General features: G+C 48.1%; 1 protein-coding gene across 3 annotated transcripts in view; it reads left to right on the top strand.

Annotated features, from left to right (window-relative positions):
* CPED1 (cadherin like and PC-esterase domain containing 1) overlaps window positions 1-21,974 on the top strand; it is a 261,549-nt gene that overhangs the window by 84,039 nt on the left and 155,536 nt on the right. For all 3 annotated transcript variants that reach the window (XM_029617076.1, XM_029617075.1, XM_029617077.1), the window contains exon 6: window positions 2,731-2,899. In XM_029617076.1, the coding sequence (XP_029472936.1) occupies window positions 2,731-2,899 (169 nt within the window). The remainder of the gene's footprint in view (window positions 1-2,730; window positions 2,900-21,974) is intronic.

The raw sequence follows: 21,974 nt of genomic DNA, 5'->3' as shown, positions 1-21,974 counted from the left end.
TACTATGTTCAGTTATATTATGGATATTATCTAAGAGACTTGTGCCGATTAGTTTATACTGAACCATCTCTTCAGTAAAGGTTTATGTTGGAATATCATCAAAGTGTGCAGCTTCTTTATTTGCATTGAGAAGAAGTTAAAACATGTAAGGCACATGGCCTTGGAGGTGTATCCTCCCATCCACCCCCCAATGAAGGACCTGCAGGATTTAGTCCTAGTCTTGAGTGGATGCCCTTATACCTGAAGAAGAGCCCAGGTTAGGATTAGAGTTATCACACAGTGAAGTCATTAGCAGTAGCAATCATAGGGGATATTGTTCCTGTTGTCTCTTTTTTTTTTATGACACTATAGTAGAAGATGCCAATCAAGTACACCCAGTTCTTGAAACCCAGTACACCCCAAGTACACCCAGTTCTTGAAGCTAAAGAACTGACTTTTCCACCAGGCATATCCAGACTAGATCAATGTACTTCATTTTCTCACCGCCAATCCATCCCCCTCCCCTGTCCCTCTTGACCCCTCTCCTCCTAGTCTCTACTCCTTTTCCATTCTTTCGTCGCCCTGCACAGATGTCACCACCACTGGAAGAACTGTTTGAGTACCTACTAGGTCTTTCGCCTAGTTACTATTATACGTTGCTTGTTATTTACTCCATAGTAGCGCTATGTTAAGCTAATTCTACCTCTCTTAGTTGTCCTGAATTCATCACCCTGTTTTTTGTAACTTTCTCCTATATCGCCCTTGTTTTGCTGTAAACCGGTACGATAAGATACTCGTCTTGAGTATCGGTATATTAAAAGATTTTAAATAAATAAATAAAGTTATTAAGTTATTACTTTAATATGTTACATCTCCAGTTCTCCTGCCTTTATAGCTTCCTTTAGTTGCTGCAACGCTGTTACATCATGTTGCTCTATGTTGTCCCCCCCCCCTTTCTCTGTTCATTGTACTTTCCATCTATTGTTTAATGTAAACCGATATGATGTGTCCACTAATATCGGTATAGAAAAGCTGTTAAATAAAAAAAAAAAAAAAAAAAAATTGAAACCAAATAGTGACAACCCCCCCAGGTGGCCACATTTTGTAACTACATTTTCATTGCAGTTGTTGAGAGTTAAGGGAAAATAGGAAATAAACAGTTTTCTGATGATGATGTGTCCATTTAGACCTCAACGTGGCAGAACCTGAACCATCTGATGGGCAAGTCTAATGTTCCGCTCTTTAGAAGTGATAGCGATCCTGGATTTTTTGCAGGTTATGACAAACAGAAAACCAGCCCAGGATTACCAAAAAAATATGTAGAAATGATTTTATAACGCAGTCCTGCAGGAGCAGAACATTGGCTTTCTACATTTCTGATCAGCCTGGTCCTTGTTTTAGTACCAGCCAGAATATTTATGGACTACAAGGGGCCCATTCTTTCCAGCTCTTTGTAGCCGTGATAGTTTAGATTTAGGTTACTTTGTCTGCTGGCAGCATCCGTTTCAATTTACATCTGAGCCTTGAAGCCATCCAGGAATAAGACATTCGAAATTAAAATGATTAAAGACTTTGAAAGAAACACAAAGAGGACTTAACGGAGACATTGATTTCCTCACCCATTATCAGGCACAGTCCTCCTGTAGCTGTAAATTCTGCTGCTTTTCTTTCTCTGTGTCCTCCCTCCCTCACCCCTCCGACCTTTTAAAATTTACAGCTCTTTACAGCTTTGACAACAAGCATCACCACACCACCACCATTGTAATTGGACCTGTACTTTACTTGCACGTTTGGGCAGCCTCATCCTTAGCTCATTCCGTGCCGACCTGATGAAGGGCGCACAGCTCTTCAAAAAAACCGGTCACAGATACATTAAGTTTAGTCCACTGAAAAAGTGAACAAGCAATGCTTTATTCACTTTGAATCTGAAGATGCGACTGATGTGGTCTTGATCAAAAGCTTGACCACGTCCTCATCTTCGGATGAGGCTTTATCTGCCATCATTTACCGTCTTGTTATGTTGCAACGTTAGTGCAGTAAAAGATATCACAACCTGCAGAGGATGCAGCCGTGCCACTATGGCTCTGAAGCGGTTACAGCAGGTTTTCTGTAGGACCGTGCTCCCCAAGTCAATTGTGGGAAAACTCATGTTTCTTCCTTTTTTAGGGCTGTCGTATGAGCACTTTCAATAGCTTTCAGCGCCAGCCTGCACCCTTTTGCAGCTATAAATCCACAGTTGCATTCCCTGGCATTAGTTTTAGATAATTCTGTTATCAAATAAAGTTGCATAGGCTCCTTATGGACATCCTAATATGTATTTAATTCCTGAGGAGATCCGAGGGTTTAAAGATTGGAAAAGCACCTCAGACTTAGCCACTTCTACCAAGTAAGTTGGGGTGTGTGCAGTGCTGGTTCTCATCAGGATCTCATGTGCATAGCCCACTGGCCACAGCGTTGGCAGGTGAAGTGTGATTAAAAGCAAAATTAGGGGATCCAGCCATAGCACAAAGCATTCACTCCTTTTTTGGGTAATGGTATGTTCTTTCATTTGAAATGAAGTGGAAAATTTCAGCAAAATTTCCCGTTTCATTTAATTTTGTTAGCAGGTTAGTATTAGGTTTGTGGTGCTATAAACGGATGAGTTGTCTTTTGTTCAGTGATTATCCTCTGGTGAATCTCTCAGTACTGTCCTTCTGAGGTAGAAAAGTCACTGTGCACTGCTCGTGCTGAAGACTGGTTCCTGTTTTCTAGGGCCTGGCTACCTCCTCCTGGTTTAGAGCAAGGACTTGTACGACCTCCAGACTTCTCTGTCCTTATCAAAGCGTATGTACTGGTGACATCCTTAACACCTCTGCGAGCCTTCATTCACTCTACCGGGGCAGTCTGGCACCCACCCAACAAAAAATACTTCTCTGTAAAGGTAAGGATGAACTTTCTTGTCTGATAAACACTTACTGGTTCACACACTTATTAGCTCACGTCTGCAAAGGGTTCCAGAAGCAGGTTGCCAGCTTACAATATCATACGATGCTTTCAAGGGAGGAGGTAGGAACACTGGGGGGTCGATGCAGCAAGACGTGCGTTGAAAACGGGGACTCGTATTGAGCGCCCGTTTTGCTAACGCGTCCGCAGCAACATTCACTGGGCTCCTGATAGTGTATTTAAATGAGGGGCTGTGTAAAAAAAGGATGCACTAGGGGAGAATTGTGCGTCTCTTGCTCTCAGATGCATTGGGCGTCCACAGTTGCAACGGGCACTCGATACGAGCATCCATTTTTATCCCGCTTCTGGCTGATTTTGTTGAGATCGCTGAAGACGTCCCTTTTTCGATGGGCGTCTAAATTGTGCATCCAGAAGATTTTTTTTTTTTTTTTAAATCAAGCCAATATACATTTATTTTTCAACACTGCAAGCAGTAAATGTAACTGCCACCATGATATTAAGTAGGAGGAACCACAGAGGACCGTATTTTTAAATTTCTTATGAGCCCTTGACTTGCGGAATGACTTTACGCTGCCTCTGGGGCTGGAGTTAAATTTGCCTTGTTAAAAAGTGTGTGCTGGGCACCCAGCAATTTTCTGCATTAGGGGGTAATAGCTAATAGCCTCATTTACATGAAATTTACATGTGATGGGCGCTATCAGCTATGCATTTGTTTGGGCACCAGTTTTGGATGCGCTAATCTCCTTATTGCATCGGGTGCTAGACTAGCACATCCAAAACGTGTGTCCAACTGTGTGTAAACCTGGATGCACTTTATTGATTCGACCCCTGAGTTAGCAGATACTTCAGGCGCCAGACAGTTACTCATTTGAAACTGCTTTTTACACAAGTTTTCCTGTATATTGGACAGCCTAAAGTTTCAGATGCTCTTGCGTTTTTGCTCATTTAATACTGCCTCTGACCCTGAGGATTATGTCTTCAGAAGATTAAGGCACTTCTAGGGATGTGGATACCTCTAGAGCCTTTTTATCAAAATGTGATAATGTGTAAACATGCATCCTTGGTAAATAGGCCCTATTAATCTTAATCTTAATCTCTGTTAGTATTACCCCCTTCATGAACAGTATTAAGATTTTGCCTGATACCATCCTAGCACAAACAGCTCATGTTAGTCACATAAAACCTGCAAGTTATAGTGAGAGATGAATTGTCTGCTGTTCTGAGGATGATATACATAATTTGCCAAGATGAAGGAGAATTAAAAGACATAAGTACTAAGGATATGCATTCAGATGAACTGAATGTGAAAAACATTGATTTTCTGTTTGGTTTGCATCAATCAAACCCAATGGGTGCAGTCCTTTGAAAAATCTGAATCCTTTTTGTCTCATTTGGTTTAGTTCTATTAAAGTCTATGGGGGAAGCAAAGCAATGCATATTTTGGACTTGAAGCCAGACAGAAAGGAGCCAGTTTAGCTTAGTTTATTGCATTTAATATACTGCTTTTTCATGATAAAATCAAAGCAGTTTACAAATAAACAAAATCGGTATACAACCATTAAGTCATAAAATAAAAATAATTAAAATATGTACAAACATACACATAAAACAAAGACAAAAATATATTTAAAAAACCCATTATAACAAACAATATAAAACTGAGATAAAAACATAAAAAATCAATCCATAGTTGCACTAAATAAACCTAGGCCTATCCTAAACAAAAGCCTTATTGCCCTTTCTAAATTTGCAATACTTAGTTTCTTTATGTAATCCAAATGGCAAAGAATTCCACAGCAGAGGGCTCTGATGGCTCAATGAGCCCTGCCTAGCGTATTCTAGTCTCATCTCAGTACGCCCCCGGAAGTCTGTGTAAATCTTTCTGTGACTATTGCAAGACTCCCTGGCAGATAAGGTAACAGAAGGTCTGCCAACTACGTAGGTTACCCTTTGGTCAAAGTTTTAAAGACCAGGCATAATATTTTAAACCTGATTCTACAGGTTATCGAAAACAAAGTGAGACATGATCATATTTCCTGGCTTTACCTAAAAGTTTTGCTGCAATGTTTTGCACTAGCTGAAGCCTTTTAAGGGCTGAAACTGAAAGACCCTGGAAAAATCCATTACAATAATCCAATCTATTAAGAATCAACGAGCAGACAATGATTTTAAGATTGACCTGATCCAAAAAAAGCTGTAACCACTGCATATAGCATAAATAATAAAAGGATGACCATACTAACCCAGATATCTGAGTCAAAAAAGGGAGTTCAGCATCTAATTTACCTGGTTCTTATGGCCTGGATTGGCCACGGTTGGAAACAGGATGCTGGGCTTGATGGACCCTTGGTCTGACCCAGCATGGCAGGTTCTTATGTTAATTTAACACTCCTGGCCTTCACTACATCTTTAAGAGGAATTTCCACATTTAACATCAATGGCGCTATTTTGTGTACATTACTTCCTCTGCTAATCCTTAGTGTCTCTGATTTTCTGAGGATTAAATTTTAATCTCTAATCTTGAAGCAAACCTGCAACATAGTCTAAACATTTATTAAAATTCTGCAGATCATCTTGCCGCTTCGTGTCAACATACGCAATTACTTGTTAACTCATGTGCATAAAAATAGCAACTAAAACCTAATCCCTGAATATCCAATGCCAAAGGTGCCATAAATAGATCACAAAGCAAACGGGCTAGCACAGAACCCTGTGGGATTCCACAGGTTTAGGTTGGGAATGGGACAAGGAAGAAGCAGGCCCGATCATATTTGAGCACTTTTTCAAACCCCCCAAAAGTTCTTACCCAAAATGTTCTAATCACAGTTATATAGAGGAAACATATATATATATATATTTATTTATAAATATTTGTTAGCCACACGCTCTGATGAACGTGGCGGCTCACAATATCACATCCATAATTCAGACATAAAAACAGTTCACACTATAATCCTATCATTAAAAATATAAAATGTAAAACTAAAAATAACATTATCCCATTACCAGTGCTCCCTTCTCTCTGACTTCCCAGTATCTCCATTATTTTGAAAAGGTTAAGATTAGTCAAGCCCCTATATTTTGCTTTTTTTGGGTACTATTTATTTCCCATGCTTTCCTCAAAAGCTTTTTTAAACAACCAAGTTTTTAGTTCTTTCTTAAGTTCCTTTACATCTTGCATCAGACACAGCGGATGTGGCATGGTGTTCTATACAATACAGCCAGCAACAGATATAGCCCTCCCACGGACCTCCCCCAGACGTGCCTGTTGGATCATGGGGACTGATAGTAAACCTGGATTAGAAGATCTTAGGCAATGCTTAGGAGTATATGCATGTAAACTTGTGTCAAACCCACCTAAATCAACCTTATGTTATAGTCTTATGGATTATCATTAAGAGCATATTATGAATTTGGGCTGCGTTAGGAAGTTAGTGTGTTAGTGTGTCAGTCAGTGCTCGTGCATGTTCCCCAGCCCGCCGATAGATGGCGCAGGTGGCTCCCTGGCCACCTTGGAGGCTCAAACACGCCAGAGGTACGAAGGACAGCGGCCATTGCGGGACAGGCAGAATATAGCAGAGGAGACCCTGGTATGCCGCGAACGCAGCACGTCCCGCGGCACACACTCCGATCGGCGCGAGGATGAAGGCCCGGCGCTCCGTTCACGGTGAAAAGGGAAGGCCCCTGTGTGCCCTGATCAGCGCCCTTGGGCCTTCATCTTTGCCGCGAACGGAGTGTGTGCCGTGGGATGCGCTCTGTTCGCGGCATACCGGGGTCTCCGCTGCTATTTTCTGCTCAAGGTGAAAATGGAAGGCCCCCGTGTGCCGCGAATGGTGTGTCGGGCCTTCATCTTCACAGCAAACGGCGTTCCAGGCCTTCATCTTCGCCGCGAACGGCGCGGGTCCCGCTGCATGCCAGTGAGAAAGAATGTGTGTCGGGGAGGGGAGGGGAGGGTGTGAGAGAGAGCATGGGGGGGATGCCGGTGAGAGAGAATGTGTGTGTGAGAGAGGGGGGGTGACAGAGAGCTTGCTTGGTGAGAGGGGGGTGGGGAGGGTGTGAGAGAGAGCATGGGAGGTAAGAGAGGGGGGTGGGGGGATGCTTGAGTGTGGGTTTCAGAGAGAGGGAGCTTATATGAGGGGAGGGGGATTTCGATGAGAGAGAATGTGTGTACGAGAGAGGAGAGGGGGTGTGGGGGGAGTGTGAGAGACAGCTTGGTTGGTAAGAGGGGGAGTGCGGGGGATGCTTGAGTGTGGGTTTCAGAGAGGGAGCCTATATGAGGGTGTGTGTATGTGGAAGGGAAACTCTTACAGTGAATTTCTATGGAAATTCTGCTCAAAACAAGAGCAGATGTGTGTGTGTGCCAGAGAGTGAGGGAGGGAGTGAGTGAGTGAGTGAGGGAGCCTGTATGAGGGTGTGTGTATGTGGAAGGGAAACTCTTACAGTGAATTTCTATGGAAATTCTGCTCAAAACAAGAGCAGATGTGCCAATAAAAAGGCTCGCCGCCCGGGCGTAGAACAGGTATAGTTGCTAGTTGTATAATACGGGGCTAATGTAATCATATTTACCTATTCCAGATAGTAATCCATTCCAGATAATACTCTCGCTGTTGAATTTTGTACTAATTGTAAAGGTCTAATAGTTTTTGCAAGAACTCCCAAAAATAAGGAGTTGAATTAATCAACTGAAAAAATAAGGGTTTCGGTAGGGACCGAAAATAGCTCAGCTATCCTTGAAGACCTTATCAGTGTGTGATCAGCACTTGTACTGCAGCCATCACACAATTTTATAATGATCGGTCAAATATACAGTCCAAGAGACTTTCACAATTTTTTTTTTTTTAAAAATGCAAATAAAAAATCCAAAAAACTAGAAAAAAGTTGAATGTTCATAGATCTTCATATTGCAGGCGACTGACACTTATCTTAGAGAGTACCGCAATCGATGTTAGTAATCTCTTGGAGACCATCTCAGGGTCCTGATGACCATGTCCCCTGACATCACCTGCTTCAGGGGAATCTTGCTGGGAACCTCAGCCAGCCATGGTTTAATAGCGTCTGCTCATTTGCTTTGATGAAGGCCCCCTTACGTTAGGTACCTAAGTGCCGCAAGGAGTGCCAGAGGCAGAGGGAGAGCCTGGGGAAGCACCCACTGCAGTACCGTCAGCATCAGCAGCACCCTGAAAGCTACCACTTCCTTCCTGCACCTTTATCTGCTCATCCCTCTCACCCCCCTCTCCAGCCCCAGGTCATGGCTTCTGTGGTGGGCAACAGAGCCCAGTATCTCCCCAAGCAAAGGAGACCCTTGCACAAATTGCCGTCACTCTTCAGCCACCAGACCGCTTCATTTAAACATGACAAAACAATAGTCTAAGAAACAATAGTCTAAGATGACATTTTAGAATCTCGCCTAAAGCTCTCTCTTAATTTCCATTTTGTACTCAAAACTGGAAATTGTGTTCAGACCATATTCCCTCCTACGTACAAGAAAAATTTGGATCAATAACACAACATAAATCTGAACAAAGCAGAGAAAAATTAACAACTCGCTCTATAAACTGGACTAAAATGCAATGCTATGGGACGCGCTCCATTCGCGGCATGCCAGGGTCTCCTCTGCTATATTCTGCCTGTCCCGCGATGGCCGCTGTCCTTCGTACCTCTGGCGTGTTTGAGACTCCAAGGTGGCCAGGGAGCCACCTGTGCCATCTAGCGGCGAGCTGAGGAACATGCACGAGCACTGACTGACACACTACCAAGCCCGATATATTATAGCGCCATCTATCAGCGGGCTGCGGAACATGCACGAGCACTGACTGACACCCAACCAAGCCCGATATATTATAGCGCCATCTATCAGCGGGCTGCAGAACATGCGCGAGCACTGACTGACACACTACCAAGCCCGATATATTATAGCGCCATCTATCAGCGGGCTGCGGAACATGCACGAGCACTGACTGACACACTACCAAGCCCGATATATTATAGCGCCATCTATCGGCGGGCTGCGGAACATGAGCGAGCACTGACGGACACGCTACCAAGCCCGATATATTATAGCGCCATCTATCGGCGGGCTGCGGAACATGCGCGAGCACTGACGGACACACTACCAAGCCCGATATATTATAGCGCCATCTATCGGCGGGCTGCGGAACATGCGCGAGCACTGACGGACACACAACCAAGCCCGATATATTATAGCGCCATCTATCGGCAGGCTGCGGAACATGCACGAGCACTGACTGACACCCAACCAAGCCCGATATATTATAGCGCCATCTATCGGCGGGCTGCGGAACATGAGCGAGCACTGACGGACACGCTACCAAGCCAGATATATTATAGCGCCATCTATCGGCGGGCTGCGGAACATGCACGAGCACTGACGGACACACTACCAAGCCCGATATATTATAGCGCCATCTATCGGCAGGCTGCGGAACATGCACGAGCACTGACTGACACCCAACCAAGCCCGATATATTATAGCGCCATCTATCGGCGGGCTGCGGAACATGGGCGAGCACTGACGGACACACAACCAAGCCCGATATATTATAGCGCCATCTATCGGCAGGCTGCGGAACATGCACGAGCACTGACTGACACCCAACCAAGCCCGATATATTATAGCGCCATCTATCGGCGGGCTGCGGAACATGAGCGAGCACTGACGGACACGCTACCAAGCCCGATATATTATAGCGCCATCTATCGGCGGGCTGCGGAACATGCACGAGCACTGACTGACACCCAACCAAGCCCGATATATTATAGCGCCATCTATCGGCGGGCTGCGGAACATGCGCGAGCACTGACTGACACCCAACCAAGCCCGATATATTATAGCGCCATCTATCGGCGGGCTGCGGAACATGCGCGAGCACTGACTGACACCCAACCAAGCCCGATATATTATAGCGCCATCTATCGGCAGGCTGCGGAACATGCGCGAGCACTGACTGACACCCAACCAAGCCCGATATATTATAGCGCCATCTATCGGCAGGCTGCGGAACATGCGCGAGCACTGACGGACACACTACCAAGCCCGATATATTATAGCGCCATCTATCGGCAGGCTGCGGAACATGCACGAGCACTGACTGACACCCAACCAAGCCCGATATATTATAGCGCCATCTATCGGCGGGCTGCGGAACATGCGCGAGCACTGACTGACACCCAACCAAGCCCGATATATTATAGCGCCATCTATTGGCGGGCTGCGGAACATGCGCGAGCACTGACTGACACCCAACCAAGCCCGATATATTATAGCGCCATCTATCGGCGGGCTGCGGAACATGAGCGAGCACTGACGGACACGCTACCAAGCCCGATATATTATAGCGCCATCTATCGGCGGGCTGCGGAACATGCGCGAGCACTGACGGACACACTACCAAGCCCGATATATTATAGCGCCATCTATCAGCAGGCTGCGGAACATGCACGAGCACTGACTGACACCCAACCAAGCCTGATATATTATAGCGCCATCTATCGGCAGGCTGCGGAACATGCGCGAGCACTGACGGACACACTACCAAGCCCGATATATTATAGCGCCATCTATCGGCAGGCTGAGGAACATGCACGAGCACTGACTGACACCCAACCAAGCCCGATATATTATAGCGCCATCTATCGGCGGGCTGCGGAACATGCGCGAGCACTGACTGACACCCAACCAAGCCCGATATATTATAGCGCCATCTATCGGCAGGCTGCGGAACATGAGCGAGCACTGACTGACACACTACCAAGCCCGATATATTATAGCGCCATCTATCAGCGGGCTGCGGAACATGCACGAGCACTGACTGACACCCAACCAAGCCCGATATATTATAGCGCCATCTATCTGCGGGCTGCGGAACATGCACGAGCACTGACTGACACCCAACCAAGCCCGATATATTATAGCGCCATCTATCGGCGGGCTGCGGAACATGAGCGAGCACTGATGGACACACTACCAAGCCCGATATATTATAGCGCCATCTATCAGCGGGCTGCGGAACATGCGCGAGCACTGACTGACACCCAACCAAGCCCGATATATTATAGCGCCATCTATCGGCGGGCTGCGGAACATGAGCGAGCACTGATGGACACACTACCAAGCCCGATGTATAATGGATCTACTGTTAGATTGTAACATAATAATGATGGCAGAAAGGGACCAAATGGTCCATCCAGTCTGCCCAGCAAGCTTCTTATGGTAGTATCTGCCACGCCATGCAGATTACCCCCATGTTTCTCTTAAGGGCAGCGACCACCGCTCTGTGCAGTTATCCCCAAGCCTTATGATAACCCAGAAAAATTGCAGCTAGCAACATTTTTTTCCTGGGTGATGAGCTTTTTTGAAATTTCAGACCGTGCTGCTTGACGTGCTTTGCTTATGGACTTAGCCGTAGAAACAGTCCTGTGCTTTTCCCATTTGTGTGCGGGTCAGTACCCCAGACCGCAGACGTTGGGGCCCTCAGATGTTGTCCGAATTCAGTTCCTCTTTTCCCCCTGCTGTCTAAGCAGGGATCATCTGTAAGGCTATGATTCTATTTGTTGTATGGTTTTATTATGATTTTAATTGTAACCCGCCTCGAACTTTGGAGGGTTTGGGCTATAAGTCTTTTAAAATAAATAAATAAATAGTCCCTGCATGCTTTTCTTCATTTCTGTCCTCTAGCTATCTGAACAGGGAGCAGTGTTTCAGTTTCATTAAACCATCAGGCTTATTGGTTAAGGGTAGTAATCTCCAAACCTTCGGCTAAAGGCAGTAACGAGCGCACAAGCAAGTTACCCTCCTGCATGCTTTGCTCATTTCTATCCTCTAGCCTTTAGGGATCCACAGTGTTTATCCTGTGCCTCTTTGAATTCTTTCACTGTTTTTGTCCTCACCACTTCCTCCCAAAGGGCACACCAGGCATCCGCTGTTATGACCGTCGGTCGCAGACGGCTGCGACCGTGTCTACTCACGTCCTGTACTGTCCTGCTTCCCTCTCCGGGCCTGCTCACGGCGGGAGCCAGCCTCTACCCCCGTGTATCTCATGATCCCTCATGGCGACCAGGACGCCATCGCCATCTGTGCTGACTCTGGGACTTCCTAGATGCGTGGGCGCACCACCCCTCTTTTGAAGTTGCTATGGCGGGAACCTCAGGGGCGTCCCTGACTGATGACATCACTGGATCTGGGTTCTTAGGCACCGCCTTCGCCCCCTGCTAGTCGACTTGGCAATGTGTTCCATCGCTACTCTACTAGCTCCTGGCTCCTCTGACCTGTTATGGCTGTCTCGGACCCTTCTTGAACTCTGGATCCTGGCTCAGGTACCCGCTCCTCGGGGGCCTGTGTGCGCTCTCTCCAGAGACGTGGTCTCCTGGCTTCCCCCGCTCCTCGGGCTAGCCCTGCTCCTTCCACGAACTCTACCCGCCGGCTACCCGCTCCTCGGTTTTGCCGCTGAGACGCCCTCGCCACATGGGGAGACCTATCGCTGTGCTTCCCCGCTCCTCGGGGCAGTGCCTACGTTCTACTCCAGAGACTGTCCGTGCTTTCCCGCTCCTCGGGGCAGTGACTATGTTCCACCCCAGAGACTGTCCGTGCTTCCCACTCCTCGGGGCAGTGACTACGTTCTACACCTGAGACTGTCCGTGCTTCCCCACTCCTCGGGACAGTGACTACGTTCCACTCCAGAGACTGTCCGTGCTTCCCCGCTCCTCGGGACAGTGACTACGTTCCACTCCAGAGACTGTCTCTGCTTCCCCGCTCCTCGGGGCAGTGACTACGTTCCACTCCAGAGACTGTCCGTGCTTCCCCGCTCCTCGGGGCAGTGCCTACGTTCCACTCCAGAGACTGTCCGTGCTTCCCCACTCCTCGGGACAGTGACTACGTTCCACTCCAGAGACTGTCCGTGCTTCCCCGCTCCTCGGGGCAGTGACTACGTTCCACTCCAGAGACTGTCCGTGCTTCCCCGCTCCTCGGGGCAGTGACTACGTTCCACTCCAGAGACTGTCCGTGCTTCCCCGCTCCTCGGGGCAGTAACTACGTTCCACTCCAGAGACTGTCCGTGCTTCCCCGCTCCTCGGGGCAGTAACTACGTTCCACTCCAGAGACTGTCCGTGCTTCCCCGCTCCTCGGGGCAGTGACTACGTTCCACTCCAGAGACTGTCCGTGCTTCCCCGCTCCTCGGGGCAGTGACTACGTTCCACTCCAGAGACTGTCCGTGCTTCCCCGCTCCTCGGGGCAGTGACTACGTTCCACTCCAGAGACTGTCCGTGCTTCCCCGCTCCTCGGGGCAGTGACTACGTTCCACTCCAGAGACTGTCTGTGCTTCCCTGCTCCTCGGGCAGTGACTACGTTCCACTCCAGAGACTGTCTGTGCTTCCCCGCTCCTCGGGGCAGTAACTACGTTCCACTCCAGAGACTGTCTGTGCTTCCCCACTCCTCGGGGCAGTGACTACGTTCCACTCCAGAGACTGTCTGTGCTTCCCCACTCCTCGGGGCAGTGACTACGTTCTACACCTGAGACTGTCCGTGCTTCCCCACTCCTCAGGGCAGTGACTACGTTCCACTCCAGAGACTGTCCGTGCTTCCCCGCTCCTCGGGGCAGTGACTACGTTCTACTCCAGAGACTGTCCGTGCTTCCCCACTCCTTGGGGCAGTAACTACGTTCCACTTCAGAGACTGTCCGTGCTTCCCCGCTCCTCGGGGCAGTGATTACGTTCTACTCCAGAGACTGTCCGTGCTTTCCCGCTCCTCGGGGCAGTGCCTATGTTCCATTCCAGAGACTGTCCGTGCTTCCCCGCACCTCGGGGCAGTGACTACGTTCTACTCCAGAGACTGTCCGTGCTTCCCCGCTCCTCGGGGCAGTGCCTACGTTCCACTCCAGAGACTGTCCGTGCTTCCCCGCTCCTCGGGGCAGTGACTACGTTCCACTCCAGAGACTGTCTGTGCTTCCCCGCTCCTCGGGGCAATGACTACGTTCCACTCCAGAGACTGTCCATGCTTCCCCGCACCTCGGGGCAGTGACTACGTTCTACTCCAGAGACTGTCCGTGCTTCCCCACTGCTCGGGGCAGTAACTACGTTCCACTCCAGAGACTGTCCGTGCTTCCCCGCTCCTCGGGGCAGTGACTACGTTCCACTCCAGAGACTGTCTGTGCTTCCCCGCTCCTCGGGGCAATGACTACGTTCCACTCCAGAGACTGTCCATGCTTCCCCGCTCCTCGGGGCAGTGCCTTCGTTCCACTCCAGAGACTGTCCGTGCTTCCCCGCACCTCGGGGCAGTGACTACGTTCTACTCCAGAGACTGTCCTTGCTTCCCCGCTGCTCGGGGCAGTAACTACGTTCCACTCCAGAGACTGTCCGTGCTTCCTCGCTCCTCGGGGCAGTGACTACGTTCCACTCCAGAGACTGTCCGTGCTTCCCCGCTCCTCGGGGCAATGACTACGTTCCACTCCAGAGACTGTCCGTGCTTCCCCGCTCCTCGGGGCAGTGACTACGTTCCACTCCAGAGACTGTCCGTGCTTCCCCGCTCCTCGGGGCAGTGATTACGTTCTACACCAGAGACTGTCCGTGCTTCCCCACTCCTCAGGGCAGTGACTACATTCCACTCCAGAGACTGTCCGTGCTTCCCCACTCCTCAGGGCAGTGACTACGTTCCACTCCAGAGACTGTCTGTGCTTCCCTGCTCCTCGGGGCAGTGACTACGTTCCACTCCAGAGACTGTCCGTGCTTCCCCGCTCCTCGGGGCGGTAACTACGTTCCACTCCAGAGACTGTCCGTGCTTCCGCGCTCCTCGGGGCAGTGACTACGTTCTACTCCAGAGACTGTCCGTGCTTCCCCACTCCTCGGGGCAGTAACTACGTTCCACTTCAGAGACTGTCCGTGCTTCCCCGCTCCTCGGGGCAGTGATTACGTTCTACTCCAGAGACTGTCCGTGCTTTCCTGCTCCTCGGGGCAGTGCCTACGTTCCACTCCAGAGACTGTCCGTGCTTCCCCGCACCTCGGGGCAGTGACTACGTTCTACTCCAGAGACTGTCCGTGCTTCCCCGCTCCTCGGGGCAGTGCCTACGTTCCACTCCAGAGACTGTCCGTGCTTCCCCGCACCTCGGGGCAGTGACTACGTTCCACTCCAGAGACTGTCCGTGCTTCCCCGCTCCTCGGGGCAATGACTACGTTCCACTCCAGAGACTGTCTGTGCTTCCCCGCTCCTCGGGACAGTGACTACGTTCCACTCCAGAGACTGTTTGTGCTTCCCCGCTCCTCGGGGCAGTAACTACGTTCCACTCCAGAGACTGTTCGTGCTTCCCCGCTCTTCGGGGCAGTGACTACGTTCAACGCCGGTGTCAGCCCGTACGTCCCCACGTCATCACTTGGAGATCCAACTCGGGCTTCCCCGCTCTGCGGGGTAGCCTACGACATCGCATCAGTACCTCCCTTGCTACGCAGTTCCGCCTCCCGGGGTTGCCTCAGCAGTCAACCTCCGGTACTCCTTGCCTCGCGCTTCCTGCTCCTCAGGCCTATCGAGCACCACCCTCTTGGAGGTCTCTGCCCAGATACTGCTCTCCAGCCTACCAGCTTATTGTGGGGGTCCCTGAGTGCTGAGTCTCTCACCCTGCTCCTCGGGACCTTCCCACAGATTCTCTCCCAGAGCTCCTGCCGTACCAGACCTCGCCTCCCGGCGGTGTGGACCTGTGGGGCTCCTCCCACCTCGGGCCAAGGGCCCACGAAACCCACAAATCATAACATCCGCCCACCCTCTCCGTGAAGAAATATTCCTGACGTTGGTTCTGACTCATCCCCCCTAGAGTTTCATTTTGTGACCCCTAATTCTATTGCTTTCTTTCCAAGGGAGAATGTTTGAAGTTTGTGCATCATTAAAACCTTTCAGGTAGCTGAAGGTCTGTATCATATCTCCCCTGCACCTCCTCTCCTCCAAGGTTCACATATTTAGATCCTTCAGCCTCTCCTCATAAATCTTCCAATACTGATCTCATACCATTTTAATGCTTTGCTGGGGGGAAAGAGTGAGACTTGCAGCTCTTGACCTGCCTTGGTCACTCAGCACCTCCCAACTGAGCATTAACTACCAGGAAATGCCCCTTCCCCCACCTTGTCGATTATTATCACTTTTATATAGCAAATCTGCATCATAAACCGGTTCTTTCCCATTTCGTGTGCTACAGTATAGACAGTGGTTATTTGTTCAAAGCTCCTTTACTGCCCTCTGCTGGCTTCTTACGATATTACCTCGCATGGCTTCCAATATATGTTAACGTAGGGTGCTGCTTGCCATCTTCGTCTCCTTGAATGCATGGAAATAAAAGGTCAATAAACAAAATACTTTTTTACTGGGCTAATTTATTGCATTTCTTCACTAACATTTGGTCTTCTGACCAAAACAAAATGAGCAAGTTGGACTCGGAGCAAAAGATAATGTTACCTGAACATACATGTGAATCCCAGATTATATGACAGTGGTGGTGTGAATGGAAAGGGGGAAGGGCTTATCATACCGCCAGACATAATTCTCTGCTTCTCTAGTATCAAACGTCCCCACTGTGCCACCCCACCCTCCAGCTTCCCCCCCCCCCTTTGGCTCTGGAGTCTGGTTCGTTCGGATTCAGAATTGTTACGTGAAGAGAGCATTATGCGAAACAAAATATTCTTTCGAAACACGGAAAACCTGAAGCGCCAGCCTGCTTAGACGAGGGTTTGCTTATGACATTCGGAGGCTGTGGAAGTCTGAATCTGGGCTAAGAATAGCTGAGTCTTCTTAAAAGATTGTGGTGCTCTTGAGATACCTTTCAGCATCAGTCACTATTGACCTACAGTGTGCAAAGTATTGTGGTCATTTTGCAGCTAGAGAAAGTCACAACCACTGACCTGATGTGAGCAGATGTGACATGCTGTGCTATAAACCACATAAGAATACCATGGGGCTCAGCACCGATCGGGCATGGACCACGTCCTTTGGCCTTACCACGGTGTGCCACCTGCACCTTTGGGAACATACTTTTGGGTCAGGCACCGTCCTGTCTTCTGTGTAGGAGCTGGAAGTATCTCAGAGATACAGACCTAGTCGTCACATTTGCAAACAGCCGGATGTTTCAACAGCCTTCAGTTTTGCATGTGCTGCCTCTGTGGCTTGCATATTCAGAAGCCTGCAGTACAGACCTGAATCCTGTCTTCCAGAGGGGTCGGAGCTGGGTCAGAAGGCAGACATCTACGCTCCCTAGAAGCACAGAGGGCCAAAATTAGTTATCATGCACTGGAGTCGCAGAAACCTTGCGTAAATGGGCATGACGATGTTTGATCCAGAGCCAAAGAGGACTAAGCGAGCATTGTTGCCTTGGTATGATTAATTAACTCTGCTTTACTCCAGAGCAGAGCCATTATTAGTCAACCAAGACCCAATGATAAGAATGTTTGTCTTCTGAGATCATTGTGCTGGAATAAGAAAACAGTCTATAATTTGCCCTGTGACCCTGCCGAGGTCACGATGAAAAGTTCATGTCTGCTGCACTTGTGCTCGGGGGAAAATCTTTCATTCCTGGCTGCCACTGAGATCTATTTCTGCAAGATCCCTGAGCCATGCAAATCACTGAATATCTGGAAAATTTCATGTCCAGGGCCTGCTGCAATATAAAAGCAATGGGGGAGCATTCATTTATTAGGGGCTCAATTCAGTAACAGCGCTCTCCCTCCCATCCCACCCACCTGCAGTTCGCTCCTCAGTTCTCTCTCCCATTCGTTCCTTCCTTCCTTCCTTCCTTCTGCCCTCCTCCCCCTTTATCCCTGCATCAGACCTCCCCCTTTCGAGTATGATCCCTGGTCCTCTCTCCCTCCCGCCCTCTCTCCAGCTTGATCCTCGGTTTTTCGTTCTTCTCTTTGGCTTGATCCCTGGTTTTCCTCCTTCAGCTTGATCCTCGGGCCTCTCTCCCTCCCTCTGTCTAGCTTGATCCAGGGTCCCTTCTCCCCTTCTATTTTTGTCACTTGCCTCATAGATCCAAGCCTGATTCACTCAGAGGTAGCAGGTGTGGGAGTAGTGCCTTACCAGTGAGCACTCTTGGGGCATGTGCAGAGCCGCGGTGACTCTGAAAGAGTGGCAGCCCATCTCCCAGGCCGCTCCTTGCTGGCCCCCATTTCCCCCATTTTTTAAGATGGCGCCTCATTGCTCCTACCATGTGACAGGGGCCGGCCAATGGCACCGATAGCCCCTGTCACATGGTAAGGGCAAAGGGCCACCGGCACCATTTTGTTTATTGGCAGCCGATGGCCCGAGAGCGGGAGATCGCTCCTGGGACCCCAGCTGGACCACCAGAGACTTTAGGCAAGTTTTGGGGGGAGGGGTCGGGAGGGTGAGGGATTGTAAATAATTAAATCTGAAGGATTGGGGTGTTTGTTTTTTCAAATCGAGACAACAAAAAAAAAAACCTGTCAGAACCACGGGAAACAAAATTTACCGCAGTTCTACGAAAACGATACCGGAAATGATTGCTGATACGATACACATCTCTACTGGATACAGAGAAACCAAAAGTGCATGCACTGTGTGCTTGCTAAAATAAAATAAATGATATACATGGGAAAACTAAATGATACAAATGACTCAAATCCAAAGCCAGATGATAGGAAACAAATTGGTTTTCCCATGCATGCCCCTAGCACAGGGTCAGTGGATATGTAGGCCATTCCTGCGTTCCTTCATCTGCTGGCCTGTCCACGGAGAACCGGCTGTACTGCGCTGTCCTGCTCCTGTCATAAAGTCACCAGGAGGTCCAGATTCAGTCATTTAGGGGTATATTCCATACCTCCCAAGCACTATCTAATATAGCCGGCTATCTTAAAGATAACTAGCTATCTTTATCCAGCTAACTTTAGGACAGCTCTTTGGCTCAACCACACTCAGCCAGTTAAGTTATCCGGCTAATTATGAATATCAAAGTTAGCCGGGTACCTTAGCTGGCTAACTCAACTCTTCTCAGTTACACCCCCAAAATGCCCCTAACTTAGCTGACTTGCTTCTGGCTGGCTAGAATTTAATCGGTGCACAGTTTCTTAAAGCACAAGCTAATTTTTTTAACCCCAAATGCAGCGGGAGTTTAAAAAATTCAGAGCCAACAGAAAGAAAAGGCTTAGCAGGGAAAAACATGATTTATGCGCAGAAAACGTGATTTATGTGCGCAAATCATGTTTCCTGGAATTGTCACTATTCATCAGAAAGCAACAATAAAATCAAGAAATATAAAACATTAATCATATTTGTAAAACTGTACTAATAAAGGGAATAAATATTTTAAAACAGCTGATGAAGAGAGTAACCTCCAATAATTAAAAATTTGTGTACAGATTTTTAAAAATGTCCCAAACACCAATAAAATATTTCAAAAACAGCAGTTAGGGGGGAGGGGGAGGAGCACACAAGCTTTTTTCACTCTTTCATCTATTTGCTCTCTCTGACACACACATACATGCACGCACATGCACTCTCTCTCACACACACATACATGCACTCTCTCTCTGACACACACATAGATGCACGCACTTGCACTCTCTCTCTCACACACATACATGCACGCACATGCACTCTCTCTCTCTCACACATACATACACACACATGCACTCTCTCTCTCACACTCATACATGCACTCTCTCTCTGACACACACATACATGCACGCACTTGCACTCTCTCTCTCACACACATACATGCACGCACATGCACTCTCTCTCTCACACACATACATACATGCACATGCACTCTCTCTCTCACACACATACATGCACTCTCTCTCTGACACACACATACATGCACGCACATGCACTCTCTCTCTCACACACATACATACACGCACATGCACTCTCTCTCTCACACACATACATGCACTCTCTCTCTGACACACACAAACATGCACGCACTTGCACTCTCTCTCTCACATACATGCACGCACATGCACACTCTCTCACACACATACATGCACGCACATGCACTCTCTCTCTGACACACATACATGCACGCACATGCACTCTCTCTCTCACACACATACATGCACTCTCTCTGACACACACATACATGCACGCACTTGCACTCTCTCTCTCACACACATACATGCACGCACATGCACTCTCTCTCGCACACACATACATGCACGCACATGCACTCTCTCTCTGACACACACACACATACATGCACGCACATGCACTCTCTCTCTCACACACATACATGCACGCACATGCACTCTCTCTGACACACACATACATGCACGCACATGCACTCTCTCTCTCACACACATACATGCATGCACATGCACTCTCTCTCTCTCACACACATACATGCACGCACATGCACTCTCTCTCTCACACACATACATGCACGCACATGCACTCTCTCTGACACACACATACATGCACGCACATGCACTCTCTCTGACACACACATACATGCACGCACATGCACTCTCTCTCTCACACACACATCCATGCATGCACATGCACTCTCTCTCACACAAACACAGGCATATTTTTGGATCCTCTGACTTATTAGCGCTAGGATATTAGATCGGACGAGTAACTGTCTAATAGACTTATAAACATGCATTTGCATGTGATGAGTGTTCTTAGTTTTCAGGGGGTTGGCTGCGCGTTTCTGACCTATGTCTATTACCTCTTATACTGTAAGGGGTAATAGCTCGTTGAAAATGCACGCCCCCCCCCCCCCCCCCGAAAACTAATAGCAATATTAAGTTGGAGGAACCAAAAATAAAAAATAAAAAATAATAAAAATAATATCTGGCCCCTGGTCGGCGTGTTAGAAAAACGGATGCTCAATTTTACCGGCGTCCGTTTTCCTAACCCGTGGCTGTTCGGAAAACCGATGCCAGTAAAATAGACCGTCGGTTGTCGGGACCCGGTGGCAGCCACCTCTTCGCTAATAAGGAGGCACTAGGGACGCGCTATTGTCCCTAGCACCTCATTAGCACGACACCTCATTTAAATAGATAATCGTATGCCAAGGAGAGGTGGCTGGGCTCGCATCAGGAGAGCGGGTGCTCAACGTGGAGCGCCGGCTCTCCCACATTTTTTACATTATAGGCCTGTCAGAGTGCTAAGCAGTGCTTATAGGTCTTGCTACACATTTTTGAGCGCAGAACTCCTTGCTGCAACAAAAGAAAAGTTTGCACACAAAAAATGTGTGCACAGTTATGAGTATAACCGTGCACTCTGTTAAGCACACAGTTACATGACCCTTTAAGCCTACATTTCTTGAAAGGACCCTGAGCTGGGAACTTTAAGCTCTGCACTGATCTCAGAGGCTTAGGCAATGAGATGAAGGTTCCTCTAGAAAGAGAGGGCATGGAAACATTTATAGCCGGGTACTCAGGGTTGGTGCACACCAGCTCCCCCAGGCCTTGCCACACAAAATTAAAAATTATGCATTTATAATACCTTTCACATGAAAGAACATTCTGAGATTAAAGAAATATTTATATCAACATGTATATTATATTTATTTGCACAACTGTGGTGTCAACCAGAAAACTGCAAAAAATCACTTGGAACCCTTAGGGTTTTAGGCCTATTGCAATGCATGTTCTAAGCCATGAGTAAACTGAACTACAATTATAGTACAGTAAACTCCCATATCACATCAGCAGTAACCGCCAGCATTCAAACAGTAACACTTCTACCTATGTAAAGGCATCCCTGCAAATATTACATCAGGCCCCAAAAACCAATAACCTCCTATTAGGAAAACAGACTAAGCCAACCTCCTGTAGATCTCTACAGAGAAACTAGACTTTAGAAGAATCTCTCACCTCGGTCCCACATGCAGAACACAGACAAATTCTCACTAAATACAGAAAAAAGAGACCATAAAATATAAATAGAAATGTGCTGACAAAAATGGAACCAGAAACTGTAACAAGCCAGACTCTGCATGCAGTGCAACAATGGAAAAATAGAATTATCACTATTCCTCATAAAGCAACAATAAAATCAAGAAATATAAAACAATCATATTTGTAAAACTATACTAATAAGGGGA

This window comes from Rhinatrema bivittatum, chromosome 9 (assembly GCF_901001135.1).
Source record: "Rhinatrema bivittatum chromosome 9, aRhiBiv1.1, whole genome shotgun sequence".
Taxonomy (NCBI): Eukaryota; Metazoa; Chordata; class Amphibia; order Gymnophiona; family Rhinatrematidae; genus Rhinatrema; species Rhinatrema bivittatum.
This window is presented reverse-complemented; position numbering and strand designations above follow the sequence as displayed.